This window comes from Bombyx mori, chromosome 21, assembly GCF_030269925.1.
Source record: "Bombyx mori chromosome 21, ASM3026992v2".
Classification (NCBI taxonomy): domain Eukaryota; kingdom Metazoa; phylum Arthropoda; class Insecta; order Lepidoptera; family Bombycidae; genus Bombyx; species Bombyx mori.
This window is the reverse complement of record NC_085127.1, coordinates 5601818-5622485: the sequence shown is the minus strand read 5'-3', so window position 1 is coordinate 5622485 and position 20668 is coordinate 5601818. Positions and strand designations below refer to the sequence as shown.

Here is a 20668-nt window from a genome sequence, read left to right as displayed (position 1 = left end):
CAAAATGGATTTCGATGTGGCATCATCATGATATCATCAGTCGAACACGCGTGAAACGAAACCAATGGCACTCACTGGTGTCGAGAACCTTCTCTTCGAGATACAGCTTTGGCGATAACTTTTTTCCTGCTTACGAATAGGTGTGCTTACGGGCAACCTGAGAGAATTTGCTAACACTAACCCTAGCAAGCGCAGTGCTTCGCAAAATCTCACCGGTCATTGTTCTCGTCAAACCCGTCGCTTGCGACGAAGGGATCGACAAGTAAATTAACCCACAGACACAGCCCACTGAGTTTCTCGCCGGATCCTCTTAGTGGGTCGCGTTTTCGATCCTGTGGTAGATTCTGCGAAGCACGGCTCTTGCTAGGGTTCGTGTTAGCAAGTCGTCAGGTTTGAACCCCGTGAGCTCACCTACTAGTTAAGGTTATGTTGAAATAGCCTCTCAAGGCTATCAGCTTAGGTAGGAAAAAAAAAGAAGCAAAATCTGCCACTGAGAAGAACCGGGGATGAAACTCAGTGGGCTGTGTCTTTGGGTAGCGAAGTAAGTGTTAATAGTTTATTGTATAAATTTCAGGCAAAATTCCTAACAAAATATACTATACTATTGACTTGAGAACGAACTGAGCCCAAACCACAAAATGTGGTATATGGGCAAGAAGAAAAAGTAAAAAATATATTATTCTGTGTACAGAATTTTCTTAGCTACTGTATTGCAAACGTAACTTTATAATTGATTGTTTTGGTGTAACTTTATACTAACTGGATCAGGTACTAATGTGGCTTTGGCAAAAGTCATTTTTATATACCTACACACATCGGACGATGCCAGTCAGACGTTTTTATAATCCCACTAAATGCGACGCCAAAGATATAACAAATAAACGTAATATCTGCCGGCACAATTATAATATCCTTACTGGAACATGTAAAAGCTTTTATTGTAGCGAAAAAGAGACTTTTCACAAGAAAAAAGGAAAAAAAATGTAAAATAAAAGAAAACTCTGAACGGACAATCATTTAATGAATTCGCAATTTGCATACCGACATCGAACCAAGAAAAAAACAGGGACGCGCAAAGAGATGGTACAACTATTGAAATTGATATTACATTTGTATATAATTACGAAATGTTTGAGCGAACTTGCAAGAATGTATCAGCTACCTTTCGTGACGTCCTTGAGGTTTTAGCTTTAATTTTCAAATACTGGAGAGGTTGTATGTTTTAGACTGGATTGTTCGTGAAATAATATGTAATCAGTTTCATACAATGTGTGTTAATCTATATCACACTAAAATAGTGCTAAAAAATTCTATTGGTTCCGTACAACTCTATACAATTCTACATTAGTGCCTGTGAATTCTGTAATCGCGCTCTTGTCTGTACCATTATTGGTGTCCCTTTGTTTTGTCTTAAATTAAAGACTGACTTGAATAGACTTTAACCTTTGCTCTGTCAATGGCCAGCTCTTAACTGTTAGCTAGAGCACTAAGAGCTAATTACTAGAAGACATTGGAGACAGGTCGGTTATTTAATAAAAAATACAGTTGCAATGAACTCTGTGACAAAAAGTATAAAAGTATTTTCTCAAGACAAAACAATTCAATATGTTACAGTAATAAGTTTTGTTATTTACATGTAGCTCTGGAGTGATGTAATGTCACTTATTAGTATAAATCAAACCATCCAAAGGAAAGGCATTAATCAAAATTTTTATCGTGGACGAACTCAAAATCGTTTAGTGACAATAAATTTATAGCTTTAATCATTAGATTTAAGACTTTTAAATTAAGTTAAAATTTAAAGTCTTGATGGGTTCTTATGAGAAAATCAACATTAGTCTTGTACTTATGTTCTTTTTAGAAACTGAGTACTTTTAATTTAATTTGCATATTTTTTAAAATACCATTATTTGGTATTTTAAAAACGGACACGGAAAACATCGCTACCCATTCTCAGCCGCTTCTCTTAGTTGCCTTTACGACAGCCGCAAGAAGAAATGGGGTGGTGCTATTAGTGCACCATATAAAAAAAAAAACAAAAGATGATCCAAAATTACGCCGCTTAAGATTAACGTACTTTTGTGTCATTTAAGTGTAATATTTTAAGTGTAATCTCTATATATAAAAATGAATTGCTGTTCGTTAGTCTCGCTAAAACTCGAGAACGGCTGAACCGATTTGGCTAATTTTGGTCTTGAATTATTTGTGGAAGTCCAGAGAAGGTTTAAAAGGTAGATAAATATGAAAATTCTCGGAAGTAAATAAAAATTACAATTTTGTTTTTCCATTGATGTCCCCCCCGTCGGACCGAATCCTTTTGTTTGTTTTAAGTTTATTGTATACAATTTTATACAATTTATTTATCGATTGAGGCACTACGAAGTCTGCCGGGTCAGCTAGTTATTATATTTTTTTTTTTTTTTTTTATTGCTTATATGGGTGAACGAGCTCACAGTCCACCTGGTGTTAAGTGGTTACTGGAGCCCATAGACATCTACAACGTAAATGCGTCACCCATCTTTAGATATAAGTTCTAAGGTCTCTCTATAGTTACAACGGCTACCCCACCCTTCAAACCGAAACGCATTACTGCTTCACGGCAGAAATAGGCAGGGCGGTGGTACCGGCCCGCGCGGACTCACAAGAGATCCTACTACCAGTAAATATTTTAAGGTTCCGAAATTTGTTAAAATGAAATTTTAGTTTTTTTTTTAAATATTCTATATTGAATCTGTTTAAGATCATCCACAAAATTACTATTAAAATGGTATGATAATCCAATTTCACTTCCCCAACATTTGTGAAAATACAATCTCCGCAAAAAACTAGTTAGTTCTAAGGAAATTCCGCATGCAAGCATCTAAAACTTTATCTTTGGTACCCGGGCGTCTCAATTCCATCACGTTTGGCGTCTGAACGCTGACGAGGCGCGTAATTTGGGTAATTTTTCCTCTGAAAAACTGAGCACGCGGTCAAACGAATGATTCTATTCCACGGATATGTTCCTCAACCTACTCCGACTGCTCGTATTAATTAAATGCAAGCCCCCGAGTCCACTTTACGAGTCCCGGTACAGTTGAACTCATTCCGATTATCCGCCTGCACTCATAAGCAATTACTCTATCTAAACGACTTACCCGAATGTACGTAGAAAGAAATTAAGCCACGGATTTTAGGGTTTACAGCTTTAATAGAGGTCCGCTATTTAGCGATGAATTGTCGGATATTATCTGCTAATTGGAATATCTTTGGGTAGCGTTGGCGAGATTGTGCTTGTGTTAAGTTTCGCCATTAGTAGTGTCGGATACTAATGTTTTCTGGAATAAAGGTTGCATAATTTTCGCATATTATTCGCATTTGAACGAAATTTTTTATAAAAATTATTTCGCATTTAAACGAAAGCTTTTTCTGGAAAAAGGATATTTGATAACAAATCACATTGTATTAACGAAATTCTATTTAACGTAAAAAATTTAGAACCCATAAGAAAGATTTAAAGAGTGACAAAGATTGTTTAATTTTGATTGATTAAAATTATGTTATTATACTTAAATTATCTGATAAAGAGCGACATTTCTTTATGGTGAGACATTAAGTGCTTGTTTGTAATGCAATAAGTTTCACTCAAAACTAAACTAAGGGCAGAGACCATAAATCATATAAGAAGAAAGAAAGTTTTTCTCCTACCTACGCCGAAAGTTGGGTTTTCCTCCCGCTGTACAGGGAAGAAAGTGTAACTTTTCCTCCTGCTGTACAGGGAAGAAAGGTAATTTTTCCTCCCTGGGTACTGACAAGTGTGCATGCGCGTTAGTGTCTACGTCTGCTCTCACGCACCTAAAATTCTCCGCCATTGCTGTGCTGGGATAATTTGCAATATTGTGTTTAGTGTAAAAGTGTAATAAACAAAAGGCAATAAAATTTAATAGAGAAGTATTAAACAAAGATGAGTTCATCAGATAGTTCTTATTCAATTAGTAGTAGTTTATTTAAAAATGAAAGAACAGTTAATTTTTTTTTATGAGGGCAAAGTAGGTATGAAGCCAAATGCAATTTTTAAAACTCTCCATACGCTTGGTATTAGTAAAATGTTTGTGTACCGGGCTATTAATAGGTGCAATGAGACTTCCTCTGTTTGTGACAGAAAAAGATCTGGCTGTCCACGAGTGTTCGTACGGAAAAGGTGGTCAAAGCAGTCAGGGAAAGAATTCGAAGAAATCCTGTCCGAAAGCAAAAGATTTTATCTCGGGAGATGAAGATAGCACCTAGAACCATGTCGCGTATTTCAAAAGATTACTTAGGACTTGCAGCCTATAAGAGACGTACTGGTCATTTCTTAATTAATAATTGAAAAGAGAATAGGGTGGTAAAATCGAAACAACTAGTGAAGCGGTACGCAAAGGGAGGTCATAGAAAAATTTTGTTTACGGATGAGAATTTTTTTACAATTGAGCAACATTTTTTTAACAAACAAAATGATCGTATTTATGCTCAAAGCTCTAAGGAAGCCTCCCAATTAGTCGACAGAGTGCAACGTGGGCACTATCCGACTTCAGTGATGGTTTGTTGGGGTATTAGCTATGAAGGAGTGACTGAGCCATACTTTTGTGAAAAAGGTATCAAAACATCGGCACAAGTATATCAAGATACCATTCTTGAGAAGGTAGTGAAGCCCCTTAACAACACCATGTTCAATAAACAAGAATGGTCCTTCCAGCAAGACTCGGCGCCAGATCATAAAGCTCGGTCTACGCAGTCTTGGTTGGAAACGAACGTTTCGGACTTCATCAGAGCTGAAGACTGGCCGTCGTTTAGTCCCGATCTTAATCCGCTGGATTATGATTTATGGACAGTTTTAGAGAGTACGGCTTGCTCTAAGCGCCATGATAATTTGGAGTCCCTAAAACAATCCGTACGCTTGGCAGTGAAAAATTTTCCCATGGAAAGAGTGCGTGCTTCTATTGATAACTGGCTTCAACGTTTAAAGGACTGTATTGCAGCTAATGGAGACTACTTCGAATAAGCTTTTTATACTTTAAATTGTTTTATATTTATGTATTAAACTAACACACTGTAAAAGTAATAAATGTTATTAGCAATAGATTTTTTTTTCCTTTGTCTCAGTATTTATGGTAAGACTAGGTAGGTATATTTGTAAAAACATGTAGCTCGCTCACACTACTTTTATAATTAAGCGACTTACTAAAACCGGATATTACGTAAAATCTCACTAATTTAGGACATGTTCGTTCAAATAGTGAACGACAGGTAAACACAGGCATTTGAATTTACTATTTCCAATTCAAACTGTCCTGATTGCTTTGAATAGGTACTCAAATGACGATAATAGACGTCCACAACCGGATTTATGGTTTGGTTTAACCGGTTTCCATCGTTTCATCCAGCCACTTGTTAAATGATTCTCCTATTGTTTAATTGTCACCATTACGTAAGTATTAGATTGAAATGTATCATTAGGATGGAACGCTGTTCGGATTTGTTCAAGACAAAAACGCAAATTTTAATTTTATTTAGTAGGGAATTTAGGTACTTGTGACAAATGTTTTTAATTCAGAAAGGTCCAGGAGCTTGAATCACCTGAATATTGAGTATGGGAGTCAAAATATGTGGTAATAAAAATAATCATTCCTTCTGTTGCCACACAAGCTTCAGCGTAACCATAGCAGCGTTCAAGAAATCTGTTAAAGAACACTATTTATCCTTACCATATTAAATAAAAGTGTATATATATTTGTATAATGTATTATAATATAAAATAATTATATGTATGTGTATATATATATGTGTGTGTGTTTGTATTTGTATGTATATATATTGTTTTGTATCTTGTAATATGTATATATTATTATATGTAATGCTTACTGTATGCACTAGGTTTGTGTTCCTAATTCCACTTTCCTTCCGCGACTACTGGAAGAGATTTCAACATTAAATAAGTAATGCCCTTGTACTCTGTATCCTTATTGTAGTGTTTCTTCTAACAACTGTGCGTACAAAATATATTAAATAAAAATAAAATATTAAAAATAAAGCTTCCGATCTCAATGCGGGGGAGAAATCTGAAAGAATAAGGGAATGTTGGCTTGTGCATAGGCGGTCTTCATAGTCAACGGGCTCTGAGCAGGTACTATATGCGTCCCCACAACACCTATGGATCAGAAGTAGCATAGAATGAACAGCGATGAAGGTTGTTCCGGCAACGAAATGACATTGACAAAGACATGACTTCAGGAATCTATAATTAAAAAAATTGCTATATATGGTGAAAATTGTGAATATGCAGTAGTAGCTATTACTGAGCTTACCTATTTCTGCCGAGTGTGCAGTACTATCTATTTCTGCTGCAAAGTAGTTATACATTCAAGTTTTCAAGGAGTGGATAACTAGATATTGATTCCGGTAACGATTGAACCCATCTACAGTTTTGAAAGAAATCATAGGAACAGAATATATCTACTATCTATCTGTACTTAGTTCTTTAATAGATTCGGTAATGGATACTGGCCACACCTTAGTTGAGGCAAAACTAAGTAGCAGTGCGGTATCGTACGTTGAATAATTACAATTACTCTTATATTCACGTTGTTGTTCAGTTAGCTGATTTGATATCAGTCTTGCACCACACGGTAGCATCTTCATATAAATATCCTTTGAGAGAACTGAGATTATTGGGGAATCATTTCAATGTAGAATGCACATTATGGTCATTGTATGAAGATTTTCTTCCTTGATTCTAAATTCGGCGCAGTTTGGTACGGTTCGGTACAGCACATGCCCATTTGATCCCTAGTTCTTATAATCACCTAACATTAATTTGTAAAGAGTATTTAAAGAAGAAAACGAAATATATATTTTTTCTTTATTCCTTTCGCGAATTACATAAAAATCTTTTCCAAGATCGAATTCGAACGATCCTCGCGTTTATTCAGTTAAATCATGCGTTCACGACTAAAATTTTGCGAAGTTACATTATTACTACAGATTTATTGAAACGGAAAATAAGTGCTTGTTTTCTGTTAGCCGTGACGTGAAATCGTGAGGTCGTTCGCAACAATAAAATCTTCGATGACAAAATCTCGGACTGGGATGTTTGTTTAGAAAAGCGCAAACGAAATTTTCGTTTCCATGCAAAGTTGTATGTTAGTAGCAGTCGAACTTTGTCCGTGGGAGTGAGCAAAAGAACTCGCAACGCGCACTTCGTTGCAATCGAGTTCTCTCTAGATAGTATTCCGCATGAATCGAATGTAAAAGCTTTCGAATATGCGGGCTTCCGTTTGCCCTCGTTGCGATGCACGCCCACAAAAGCTCCGTTTAGAAGGACCGTCAAAGATACCACTCCAAATGTTTGTTCAGCCGTGGATAGTTCCATCTGAAAATAGTATAGATATTAACAATATAAATTTAATTCATGGTGAAAAATTAGGTGGTAGTAAACACTTCCTCTTCATAGGCTTATCAAGATTGTCGGCCTTTTAGTACACGGTTTTGTTTATATTATTATCTGAAACTGAAATGGAAAATCTATCTATATATATAAAAATGAATTGCTGTTCGTTAGTCTCGCTAAAACTCGAGAACGGCTGGACCGATTTGGCTAATTTTGGTCTTGAATTATTTGTGGAAGTCCAGAGAAGGTTTAAAAGGTAGATAAATATGAAAATGCTCGGAATTAAACAAAAATAACAATTTTGTTTTTCCTTTGATGTGTCCACCGTCGGGCGTATTCCTTTTGTTTGTTTTAAGTTTATTTTATACAAAACTTTAGGTCTTTTATTTATCGATCGAGGCACTACGAAGTCTGCCGGGTCAGCTAGAACAAAATAAGTTACAACTATTATATTTCTGAGACAGATTGATTTTTTACTAATTTATAAGAAGAGAGCGGGATCGAAAAAGAAGATAGGCGGCTGTGTAACTGATAAATCAATATGTGCTCCATTGTGCATTGAGATACGTTTATCTCAGAAAGCTACACACTGCAGACAAAGAGAATCATCTTCTCCAGTAAGATTATTGGTTAAATCTTCTGTAGTTAGTGTTTTGTGCAATGCCGGATCGCTAGGCAAACGAACTGAGCGGTACGATGTTGTGTTAAACTTTTTGGAAACTATACGAAGAACTATCTACTGTAAGCACTGAATAGCTGATAAGATTTGTTTTAATTGACTCTTTAAATATTTAACTATCGATTTTACTTCTAGCTTCTGCTGTTTGTGAGTCTTTTTGAGTTGGAAAACGAGTGGTTTGAGATATGTTTATATATCTATATATTAATACGTGGAGCAAAAACTTTGCATCCCTTTTTACGAAAATTGCGCTGACAAAGGATTATGAAATTTCCCACACTTATAGAGAGGGAGTGCACAATGCTATTTTTTTTTAAATAATGCATAAAAATACATTAAACTAATAAAGAAAACGTTACACACACTAACATGTATTTGACACACACACGCATACCTACTATTTTGCCTATTGTTAAAGTCTGTGGTCAAGTTGAGAATAGATCAATATTGTTTTTCTTTAATATTAATTGTCTATAGTGTAGCCTTGGCGATATCTGTGTTTATAGAAGTATAGTCTTTGACAATATAACCATAATATTGTTCAAACTTATAATTTCAATTAATTATAGTTGAATTTCGACTAACGCGGGATCACTAGTGTGAATTAATAGTTCCAAAACGCTTTGAAAGGTATTTTAATAAGGTTGCGTGTTTGGTCTCATTTTGATTGAATGCGATCCGCAGTAGGGGTGGCGGGGGCTGCAGGAGATTTTCTGTTTACAAAACCGTTCGCGATGCCGGTTAGTTTGGAAAGGCTTTCAGCAACAGACAGTCTTTTTGAAACTGTAATGGTCTATAAATCGATCGGCCAGAAATTTATCGTTATACTTCTGGCTAGGAATCGTCTTTTGTTAATTTCTGATTTTCATAAGTCGTTATGAACCGGTATAAAATCTCCACAGTCTATATACGGGCTTAGTTATCGACTAGTGAAAATTAGCCTTTTTTACAGATCACGAAAAAGAAATGCAATTTTCTTGGTTGTTGACTGTTTGTTTATTTTTTGTCTGATTGTTAATCAGAAGAAACGTCCATTCAAATTCAAATTCAAATTCAAAATCATTTATTTCAACTTAGATGTCAGTATGACACACTTGTTGAATGTCAAAATACAAATAACAATGTTAACTCTACCACCGGTTCCAAAAAAAAGCCACAGTCCTGAGAAGAACCGGCGAAACAAACTCAGCGGGCTTTTTTTTTGTTTTTTCTCAAATATTTTCTTTTTTTTTAAATAAATAGAAATATTCACAATAAAAGAAAAACAAGTCAAAAAAATACAATTAAAAATAATAATAATAATAATGAAAAATGAAAAGGCCAGGAGCGAGCGCCTCATTCCCACGTAGTGCCATCTAGTAAATAATCCTTAACTTTATAATATGCCTTGTTGCACAAACGCTCCTTAACAGTTTTCTTAAATCTATGAACAGGTAGTAGTTGAACGTTTAGTGGGATCTTGTTGAAAAGCTGTACACCCAGCCCCCTAAAAGAGTTGCTTATTTTCTTAATTCGAGCCGCCGGCAACGCAAGCCTATGTTTGTTCCTAGTGTTCACATTGTGCAAATCGCAGACTCTGGGGAATTCTTCAATGTTTTTACGCACGTACAATAAATTTTCAAAAATGTATTGGGACGCTAAAGTTAGAATTTTGATTTCCTTAAACTTGTCCCTCAAGGATTCCCTCGGGTGCATATTATAAATAGCACGAATAGCCCTCTTCTGCAGGATGAAAATCGTTTCGACATCGGCAGCATTGCCCCATAGCAAAATGCCATAGGACATAACACTATGAAAATAACTAAAATAAACCAGGCGTGCCGTATCTTCATTAATATACATTCGTATTTTTTTTACCGCAAACGCTGCAGAACTAAGCCTACTCGCTAACTTGCATATGTGAGGACCCCACTGCAGCTTGGAATCAACTGTTATACCAAGAAAAACTGTCGAATCCACAAGCTCCAGTGTCTCTCCACTTACAGTAATATTAGTGTCAACTTGTCTAACATTAGGTGTGGTAAATTTTATACATTTTGTTTTTTTGTTATTTAATAACAGATTATTAACACTAAACCAATGTACCACGCGCGAGATAGCATCATTCACATCGTCATAATCTTCCAAATGTCGTTTAATTTTAAACAATAATGATGTATCATCAGCGAATAATACGACCTCGTGACGGGTTTCAATAAACTTAGGTAAATCATTGATATATACAAGAAATAGGAAGGGACCCAATATGGAACCCTGAGGAACACCCATATTAAGTAAGACACCGGAAGATCTGGTTCCTTTAACGTCTACTTTTTGGATTCTTCCGGATAAATAAGATTTAATAAGTTCTAATGAAACGCTCCTAATACCATAATGGTGTAATTTCCTCAACAATGTATTATGCTCAACACAATCAAAAGCTTTAGATAAGTCGCAGAAAACCCCAAGGGCATTATGCGACTCTTCCCAAGCCTGAAAAATATTTTTAATGAGATCTACACCTGCATCAATAGTTGACCGACCTCTAGTGAATCCATATTGTTTGTTATGAAGCAGGTTATTGGAATTGAAGTGGTTCAAAAGTTGTTCCTGAATAATTTTTTCAAAAATTTTACTCAATGTAGGTAGTACTGAAATGGGCCTAAAGTTAGAGGGGTCAAAAGTACTACCAGATTTAAATAAAGGTATTATTTTACTATATTTCATTAGATCAGGAAACGCACCACCATCAATACAGTCATTAAATATTGTAGCAAGGTAAGGTGCAATTATATCAATAATGGATTTTATAACATTAATTGAAATTCCCCATAAATCACCAGTTTTCTTAATATTAATGAGCTTGAAAGTATCAATTATGTCCTTTATATCAATATTTGTGAACTTAAAGTTAACACTGCATTTATCAACATGATTTTGCAGTAATGATTCGGCGACGGTAGGAGATGAAATTAAAGATTTTGTGGTAGAAGCTGGGATATCAGCAAAGTAGTGCTCAAAGGCACTGGCCACTTCTTGATGAGAAGTTATTATTCGATTATTGATTTTTAAAGTTAATTCAGCATTGCTGTTTCTGACATTCCCAGTCTCCCTATTAATGATATTCCAAGTCATTTTAATTTTGTCAGGTGCATTTTTTATAAGATTGCCTAAGTGCAATGACTTGGCCAATGTACAGACTTTTTTAAACAGCTTGGAATATTTAGAGACATACTCATGAAATGACTTATTATGATTATATGATTTTTCATGATAGAGATCGTATAATCTCTGCCTACTTTTGTGAATTCCAACAGTCGCCCATTCATTGAATGATCTTTTATTATGTAAGATCAGAGTTTTAGAAGTAAAGATGGCACTAAATTCAGAATTAATAACATTAAATAAATCCATGTAATGAACATTAGGATCTTCACTATAACAAACATTCGGGATTTTTGCCAAAACTTTACCTCTAAGCTTCTCCAAACGTCTAATATTAATAGGAACAAACGGTAGCTTTCTTGTACTATTAACATCTGAAACAGATTTAATTTTAAAAGATAAGAATTGTCCACTGTGGTCTGAACTTAAATGATTAATAATGCATTTATGTAAAGGTTTTACATTTGTGAAAATATTATCTATACAGGTTGCCGATGTGCTAGTTATTCTTGTGGGCTCTGAAAATAGATTGCTAAGGTTATATGATTTTAACAATGTTCTGAGTCTAATAGTGGCATTTGTATTTTCTAATAAATTTATATTAAAATCACCACAAATAAAAACATGTTTATTAGAAACAGAAAGCTTTAATAAAACACGTTCCATTATATTTTCAAAAAAATCATATAACGAATTCGGGGGCCTGTACACACTTACAACAATGAATCGCTCAAGCTCTACACATGCCATTTCAATAATCCGTTCCACAGAGAGGCTCACAATGTCTCTACGTTCCTTACATTTATAATCTTTATTAACAATGATCAGTGAGCCACCTCGTATAGCATTCTCTCTGCAGAAGGAACTTACAACCTGGTGATTTTTAAAATTACAATTTAATTCATATTTTTTAAGCCAATGTTCAGTAACACATAGAACATTGACTTTATTATAATCTAGGAACAAATCAATTTCAAGTTCTTTACCCATCAAACCTTGTAAGTTCTGATGCACCAGGTTGATCACAGTTGTTTTCAAAGAAATATTATTTGTTGATGGGCTGTGTCCAAATAAATCATATTTACTGCAAGAGGTAAACTCTGTTGTCTTAGTAATTAATTTAAATTACTTGGAACGGATTCCAAATTAATAGATGTCATATTTTTTTTCTGCTCAAAAGAAGCAGTAGGTTGATTAGCCAAATTCATGGCTAGATAAATGTGTAAAAAATAATGTAGCGAGTTTGCTACTTGTCTAAAATTGTAGCTACCTAAATAGAATTTGTTAGGTTTTGTCATAATAATACATTTATTCTTTATCATGCAATTAATGTCAATAGTATAAAATATATTTTCTGATTGTGTCATGACATAATAATTATTAACATTAGAAATTGTCTGCATGAAATCATTAATGCAATGTCTGATTTTATTTTCTGCTGGCATACTCTGAATAAATGGAAATGCAAACATGATGATCTTTTTCACCTGTAGTGTTAATAATTGATTTATTTGATATTTTATATCTCTTATATCTGCATTTCCCCTTCTCCCAATCATTATGATTATTGTTGTGTTAGGGCAATGAGTCACATTTAAAATTTTATTGAGTATGTGGGTACATGAAGCCCCAGGCATACAATAATTTATGACAGATTGTCCCAAACACAGATCATTCAGCGCTACACCCATATTTTTCCCTAGTTCATCACTGAATATTTTAATAATGTTTTTAGTAAGCGCAGGTTTCATTATATTGTTTACAACGGGCTTAGAGGTAGAACTAGAAAATTGATTTTGACTATTGGAACAGTCTGGTACTGGAGAACCCGATATAGAGCAGTGGCATTTACAATTAGCATATTGTAATGTCAGAGATTCAAATCGCTCTTTATTATTATTACACAAATCTAGCAGGTTATCCATCACCGATATATGTTCACATATGTCTTTTTGAGCATATTCATAATTTTTAGTTACATTGTCCAAATCAGTTTTCAACGAATTTATTTGTGAAGTTAACTTTTCTATTTCTAACTCATGATTGTGATGAACATGTTGTAATTCTTCAAGTGAAGTATTTAGTTTTGTACGCAGTGCATTTCGGTCTTTGCATATAGTTTTTATACAATTAATAGATTTTCTAGTTTTTAAAAGTTGCTCCGTTTTATTTATAAACTTATTTAACTTAGAATATCTCTTATACTTTTTCTTACTAAGGACTAATCGAGAGGAATGTGTACTATCGGAGTCACCACCAGTCAAATCTATTGTAGGTATGTCACACTGAGAAGTGGTGATCACTGTTCCCGAAGCTGGTTCACTCTCGATCAGTTCCGAGTACAGGCTCTGTGTTTTTTGGGCTTTTAGATTTATTATCTCTAACTGTAAATTAGAGATACAATCATGTGCCTCAGAAAGTTTGACTTTCAGTTCAGCTGAGAGTTGGAGCGACTCAACATACTCACCGCTGCACTGATCGAAGCCGTCTACAACAGTTTGTAATTTCTTGTTAGTCTCAAGAACTTCATTGTATTCAATGAAGAGCTGAGACAACTGTCCTTTCAACATGGTATTTTTCTTTATTACCTGGAGTGTTTCGACTTCGTTGTCTTCTCTCTCTTTTAGTAGTTGTTGACACTGTTCCCGTGATGTTTTTAGTTGCTGAAGAGCCACTTGAAGTTGGTCATCAACTTGACGAGCTTTGGTACCTCTGGTCATCATTTTGGATTTGTAGAAAAAATTTATAGTACCCTCGTAAAATAAAGAAAATTTGTACAATTATGCAGTAAAATGCACTAATTGAACGTTTTACGTAACAATAAACTTATATTATCACTTAGATATACGTTTTATATAATATTAAGTACAATACAGAACATAAAACGATTTTAATTTAAATAATAATTGGGAGAGCACAATAATATTGACAAGTAGCGGTCAGTGTTGCCAGCAAAAAAAAAAAAAAAAAACTGTTATAAAACACATTAACTGTTATATCCTCATAATTTGTTGTAATCGTATTTTTATATTATCAGCTACCTTTTTTTCTACATCCTAATTGTTATTAAATCACAACTCAATCTTTAGTATCCATCCAGTGTAGGAGGTTCGTGAATTGTAAGCTGGCATGAGCCTGGACCATCATCCCGTGTATTTTTGCTATGAACTCATTACGTTTACCTGTCCTAAGAACATCCGTTATTCTAGTTATTTTTGTTTGTGAGTTCGTTTTGCCAGTCTCAGAATATGTACAGGCTTTTCAAATCTTTCAACTTATTTTATGACATTTATATTTATTTATTGTCCCTAAAGCAGTTTTATGAAGTTAGAAAAATCACTGATCCTCATCAATCCAAGACATATACTCGTAAAATGTAAATAAAATACACGAGACGTTTCTTAGCATAGTAACTGTGCCTTCAATCCGATCTGAAGTTTATTTAATGAATTATTAATTGCGTAGATAGGTGAACGAACTCACAGCCTACTGCTAAGTGATACAGCTACAGGTCCTAAGTGGTTACCCTAGGAATCTGGTAAGCTACCTGTAAAGTTTTTATTTTGATTTGGTTCGCTGATTTAGATAGTATGCTCAGCGTTTCAGAATTCGTAGCGGGCACAATTTCGAACCGAAAACCACCTGGAAATACACTTACCATTTTAGGTGTTGTCAAAAATGAAGACGAGACGAATTATATTTTGAAAGCTATGTTCGTTTATATCATGTTTATATAGTTAAAGTGACAGTGATTAAACTGGGATCAAAGCGGTGGAGCCGAATGACGGATTTGGAGGATATATTCCTCGAGTACAATAGTGATGCACCACGGAGAGTTAATGTGGAATTTCACTCTTTTAAGGAGTGAACTACGATATCGGTAGTAAATGAGGTTTGGGTATGTAAAACACTATTAATTTAATCAAAATGATCATGCACATTTAAATTAAATATAACATGTCTCGTATTTTTTAAACGTATTATTATTACCTTCGGTGGTGGTTAAGTTCAATTTTTTATTTTTATTATATTTATGGGTTGACGACATCACAGCCCTCTTGGTATTTAGTAGTTTGGAAACAGTAGACATCGTAGCGTAAATACCGTCACAAAGTTGACGTCCCAAATATTGTATTGAATTGTAATACTGGAGTGTACGATGGCTAATCCCGCAAAATTGGGAAGCATGGCAAGATGGAAGTGCGCTACCCGGTTACAATGTCTCTTGCATAACACACAGGGTACTTCTTCTTTTTCTCCACCTTATCCCACTAGGTGGGGTCGGCACAGCTAATTTTTCTCTTCCATTCTCTTCTATCAGCCGTCATCTCAACACTCACTCCTCTCTCTCTCTCATATCGTCATTCACACACTCCATCCATGTCTTTTTCGGTCGACCTCTTCCCCCTCTACCTTGCACTACCATTTCCATACATCTCCTAGTCACATGCATCTTCTCTCTACGCATCACATACTGATTTGAACGTTTATTGGTTGAAATTTAATGTCTCATACTGACGTTCACGTTTGTATTAAAATTGTAATGTAAATGGGATTTACTTAATACCGAATCAACCACGAGCTAATCTACTCGATTTAGTGCAAAACAAAACTTGTATTACTGTAGTTCAATTAATGACCAGCTACCATTACGTCACCCTGTCATTCGCAGACATTGCATGCCATGTCTAATGTTGCAACGTTGGCAAAATTGGCGTCATTCCGATAGAGGCACCCGTCACGTGCGGACGTGCTCATCGTCCACTCGATCGCCCGGTCTTTGTTCGCCCGGCTTTTGTTAGCCCGGCCATTGTTCGCGCGGCCTGTGTTTGTGGTACATCTGCCGACTAAGTGCTCTTTCTGGAAGTTTTTATTTGTTTTGTTTCCTTTTGTTGTTTCTGTGTTCGTGGTACATCTGCCGACAAAGTGGTTTCCTGCAAGTATTTATTTGTTTTGTTTCTTTTCGTAATTTCTGTTTTGTTGTGCTTTTTCTTTGTCCTGTAGTAATCGCGCCGCATTGCCACCTGTGTTCAATAGAACCGCTCAGGTCCGAGAAGTTGGGGCCTCGCCGCAAGGCGAGTGTTTTCAAGACCCGGGGCCGCCCCACCTGGGTACTCAGCGGTCATGGACGCTGTATTCGCGGAATTCCTCCGACTTCGCCACCCACAGCTCGCCTCGGAGTTTTTGGCCTTCAAGGCCAATCACACTGCGAGCCCTCTCGAGGACTCCGCCGCGCTCGCTGCTCCTGCGTCGCCTGTACCTGCGTGCAGAGCTTCTGCATTGAGCACCGCAGCCTCTGTCGTGCCTGCCGCTCCCGTGTCGCCTATACTGGCGAGAAAAGCTGCTGCGTCGTCCGCCGTGACCATCGTTTCAGCTGAGCGATCATCCGCGGCCTCCGTCGCGCCCTCTAAAACACCTACACTTGCTCGTAGGTCGCCTGCACCCGCCTCCTCGTGCTCCGACTCTGACTCGGACATGGAGGTCGACCTCGCCCCCGCCTCATCGACGGATGGATTCACCCTGGTACAGAAGGGTAAGAAGCGTGCCGCGGAGTCTCGAGCTCCCGCGGCCGCTAAAATTAGCAAAGCCGTGAACGCGTCGCGCCCCCGCCCTCAGACTCCCGTTGCGCCCCCAGCCCGTGCCACTCCGTCGCCGCGTCCGGTGGCACAAAATAAAACCCAGACCCCTCCCCCGGTTATCCTTCAGGAGAAGGCAGCTTGGGATCGAGTTTGCCTGGCCCTTAAGGCCAAAAATATAAATTTCACGAATGCCCGTAACCTCGCGAACGGCATTCAAATTAAGGTTCAAACACCCGACGACCATAGGGCCCTCTCTTCTTACCTCCGTAAGGAGCGTATAAGTTTCCATACGTATACGCTCCAGGAGGAGCGCGAACTCCGCGTTGTAATACGCGGAATCCCTAAAGAGTTAGATGTAGAGCTCGTAAAAGCCGACCTGTTAGAACAAGGCCTACCAGTGAATTCTGGGCACCGTATGCACACCGGTCGCGGTAGGGAGCCATATAATATGGTTCTAGTCGCTCTCCAGCCTACCCCCGAGGGTAAGAAAATCTTTAACACACAGACCGTCTGTAGGCTCTCTGGTATCGCTGTCGAAGCCCCCCATAAAAAAGGCACTCCTAGCCAGTGCCATAACTGTCAATTGTACGGGCACTCTTCCCGTAACTGTCACGCGCGCCCCCGATGTGTTAAGTGTTTGGGCGATCACGCCACGGCCCTCTGCGCTCGCGACCAAAAAACCGCGACGGAACCGCCTAGCTGCGTCCTGTGTCGAACACAGGGTCACCCCGCGAATTACCGTGGTTGCCCCCGAGCCCCGAAAATAAATCGCCGCGTCGCCCGCCAAAACCGCCTCCGAGCTTCCCACCCAGACATCAAAGCCTCGGCACCCTCTGCGTCGCAGGCTAAGCCAGCGTTCGTTCCGGCGGCGGTGCCCAGTGTCTCGGCCTGGGCAAAACCGCTGCCGTACACGAACACGGCTACAACTCCCTCCTCCGCGATTCGTCCCGCCCCCGCGACTCGTCCCTCTCCCGCGACTTGCCCTCCGACCGCGTCCGACAATCTCGCTTTAGCGATCGACTTCTTTCAGTCGATCAACTTTGAGCGCGTTAACGCTTTGGGCGACGCCATTCGCGCTGCCTCCACTGCACAACACTTTATCGCCGTTGTGCAGGAATACGCCGACGTATACGCGTCATTAAATACGTACGTCCTCCCCTCACTCCGCCGGTAATCAATGGCGTATATAAGTAGAATAAAGCCCCTATCCGTAACGATAGGATTTTTTAACGCTTACGGTCTCACAAATCAACGTGATCAGGTTTCTGACTTTTTGCGTGACCACCAAATTGATATCTTTTTAGTGCAGGAGACCCTACTTAAGCCCGCGCGCCGTGACCCTAAAATCGCGAACTATAACATGGTCAGGAACGACAGGCTCTCTGCCCGTGGTGGTGGTACCGTCATTTACTATAGAAGAGCCCTGCATTGCGTCCCGCTCGATCCTCCCGCGCTCGCTAATATCGAAGCATCAGTGTGCCGAATCTCACTGACGGGACACGCGCCGATCGTTATCGCGTCCGTTTATCTTCCACCGGATAAGATCGTTCTAAGCAGTGATATCGAGGCGCTGCTCGGTATGGGGAGCTCTGTCATTCTGGCGGGCGACCTAAATTGTAAACACATCAGGTGGAACTCACACACCACAACCCCGAATGGCAGGCGGCTTGACGCGTTAGTCGATGATCTCGCCTTCGATATCGTCGCTCCGCTAACCCCGACTCACTACCCGCTAAATATCGCGCATCGCCCGGATATACTCGACATAGCGTTATTAAAAAACGTAACTCTGCGCTTACACTCGATCGAAGTAGTTTCAGAGTTAGATTCAGACCACCGTCCCGTCGTTATGAAGCTCGGTCGCGCTCCCGATTCCGTTCCCGTCACGAGGACTGTGGTGAATTGGCACACGCTGGGCATCAGCCTGGCTGAATCTGATCCACCATCGCTTCCGTTTAGTCCGGACTCTATCCCGTCTCCTCAGGATACCGCTGAAGCCATAGACATCGTAACGTCACACATCACCTCGACATTAGATAGGTCATCGAAGCAAGTTGTAGCGGAGGACTTCCTTCACCGCTTCAAATTGCCCGACGATATTAGGGAACTCCTTAGAGCTAAGAACGCCTCGATCCGTGCGTACGATAGGTATCCTACCGCGGAAAATCGTATTCGAATGCGTGCCCTACAACGCGACGTAAAGTCTCGCATCACCGAAGTCCGAGATGCCAGATGGTCTGATTTCTTAGAAGGACTCGCGCCCTCTCAAAGGTCTTACTACCGCTTAGCTCGTACTCTCAAATCGGATACGGTAGTAACTATGCCCCCCCTCGTAGGCCCCTCAGGCCGACTCGCGGCGTTCGATGATGACGAAAAAGCAGAGCTGCTGGCCGATACATTGCAAACCCAGTGCACGCCCAGCACTCAATCCGTGGACCCTGTTCATGTAGAATTAGTAGACAGTGAGGTAGAACGCAGAGCCTCCTTGCCACCCTCTGATGCGTTACCACCCGTCACCCCGATGGAAGTTAAAGACTTGATCAAAGACCTACGTCCTCGCAAGGCTCCCGGTTCCGACGGTATATCCAACCGCGTTATTAAACTTCTACCCGTCCAACTCATCGTGATGTTGGCATCTATTTTCAATGCCGCTATGGCGAACTGTATCTTTCCCGCGGTGTGGAAAGAAGCGGACGTTATCGGCATACATAAACCCGGTAAACCAAAAAATCATCCGACGAGCTACCGCCCGATTAGCCTCCTCATGTCTCTAGGCAAACTGTATGAGCGTCTGCTCTACAAACGCCTCAGAGACTTCGTCTCATCCAAGGGCATTCTTATCGATGAACAATTCGGATTCCGTACAAATCACTCATGCGTTCAACAGGTGCACCGCCTCACGGAGCACATTCTTGTGGGGCTTAATCGACCAAAACCGTTATACACGGGAGCTCTCTTCTTCGACGTCGCAAAAGCGTTCGACAAAGTCTGGCACAATGGTTTGATTTTCAAACTATTCAACATGGGCGTGCCGGATAGTCTCGTGCTCATCATACGGGACTTCTTGTCGAACCGCTCTTTTCGATATCGAGTCGAGGGAACCCGCTCCTCCCCACGACCTCTCACAGCTGGAGTCCCGCAAGGCTCTGTCCTCTCACCCCTCCTATTTAGCTTATTCGTCAACGATATTCCCCGGTCGCCGCCGACCCATTTAGCTTTATTCGCCGACGACACGACTGTTTACTATTCTAGTAGAAATAAGTCCCTAATCGCGAAGAAGCTTCAGAGCGCAGCCCTAGCCCTAGGACAGTGGTTCCGAAAATGGCGCATAGACATCAACCCAGCGAAAAGTACTGCGGTGCTATTTCAGAGGGGAAGCTCCACACGGATTTCCTCCCGGATTAGGAGGAGGAATCTCACACCCCCGATTACTCTCTTTAGACAACCCATACCCTGGGCCAGGAAGGTCAAGTACCTGGGCGTTACCCTGGATGCATCGATGACATTCCGCCCGCATATAAAATCAGTCCGTGACCGTGCCGCGTTTATTCTCGGTAGACTCTACCCCATGATCTGTAAGCGGAGTAAAATGTCCCTTCGGAACAAAGTGACACTTTACAAAACTTGCATAAGGCCCGTCATGACTTACGCGAGTGTGGTGTTCGCTCACGCGGCCCGCACACACATAGACACCCTCCAATCCCTACAATCCCGCTTTTGCAGGTTAGCTGTCGGGGCTCCGTGGTTCGTGAGGAACGTTGACCTACACGACGACCTGGGCCTCGAATCAATTCGGAAATACATGAAGTCAGCGTCGGAACGATACTTCGATAAGGCTATGCGTCATGATAATCGCCTTAT

At 39.3% G+C, this 20668-nt stretch overlaps 1 protein-coding gene across 1 annotated transcript; it reads right to left on the bottom strand.

The window, feature by feature from the left end:
• Positions 1-6863: 6863 nt before the first annotated feature.
• Positions 6864-14197, bottom strand: LOC110385800 (uncharacterized). The gene is made up of 2 exons (XM_062674798.1): positions 13817-14197; positions 6864-7387 (listed from the first exon to the last, which is right to left on the bottom strand). Exons 1-2 carry the CDS (start codon positions 13949-13951, stop codon positions 6983-6985), a joined length of 540 nt encoding a protein of 179 aa, XP_062530782.1. The 5' UTR covers positions 13952-14197; the 3' UTR covers positions 6864-6982.
• Positions 14198-20668: the final 6471 nt, after the last annotated feature.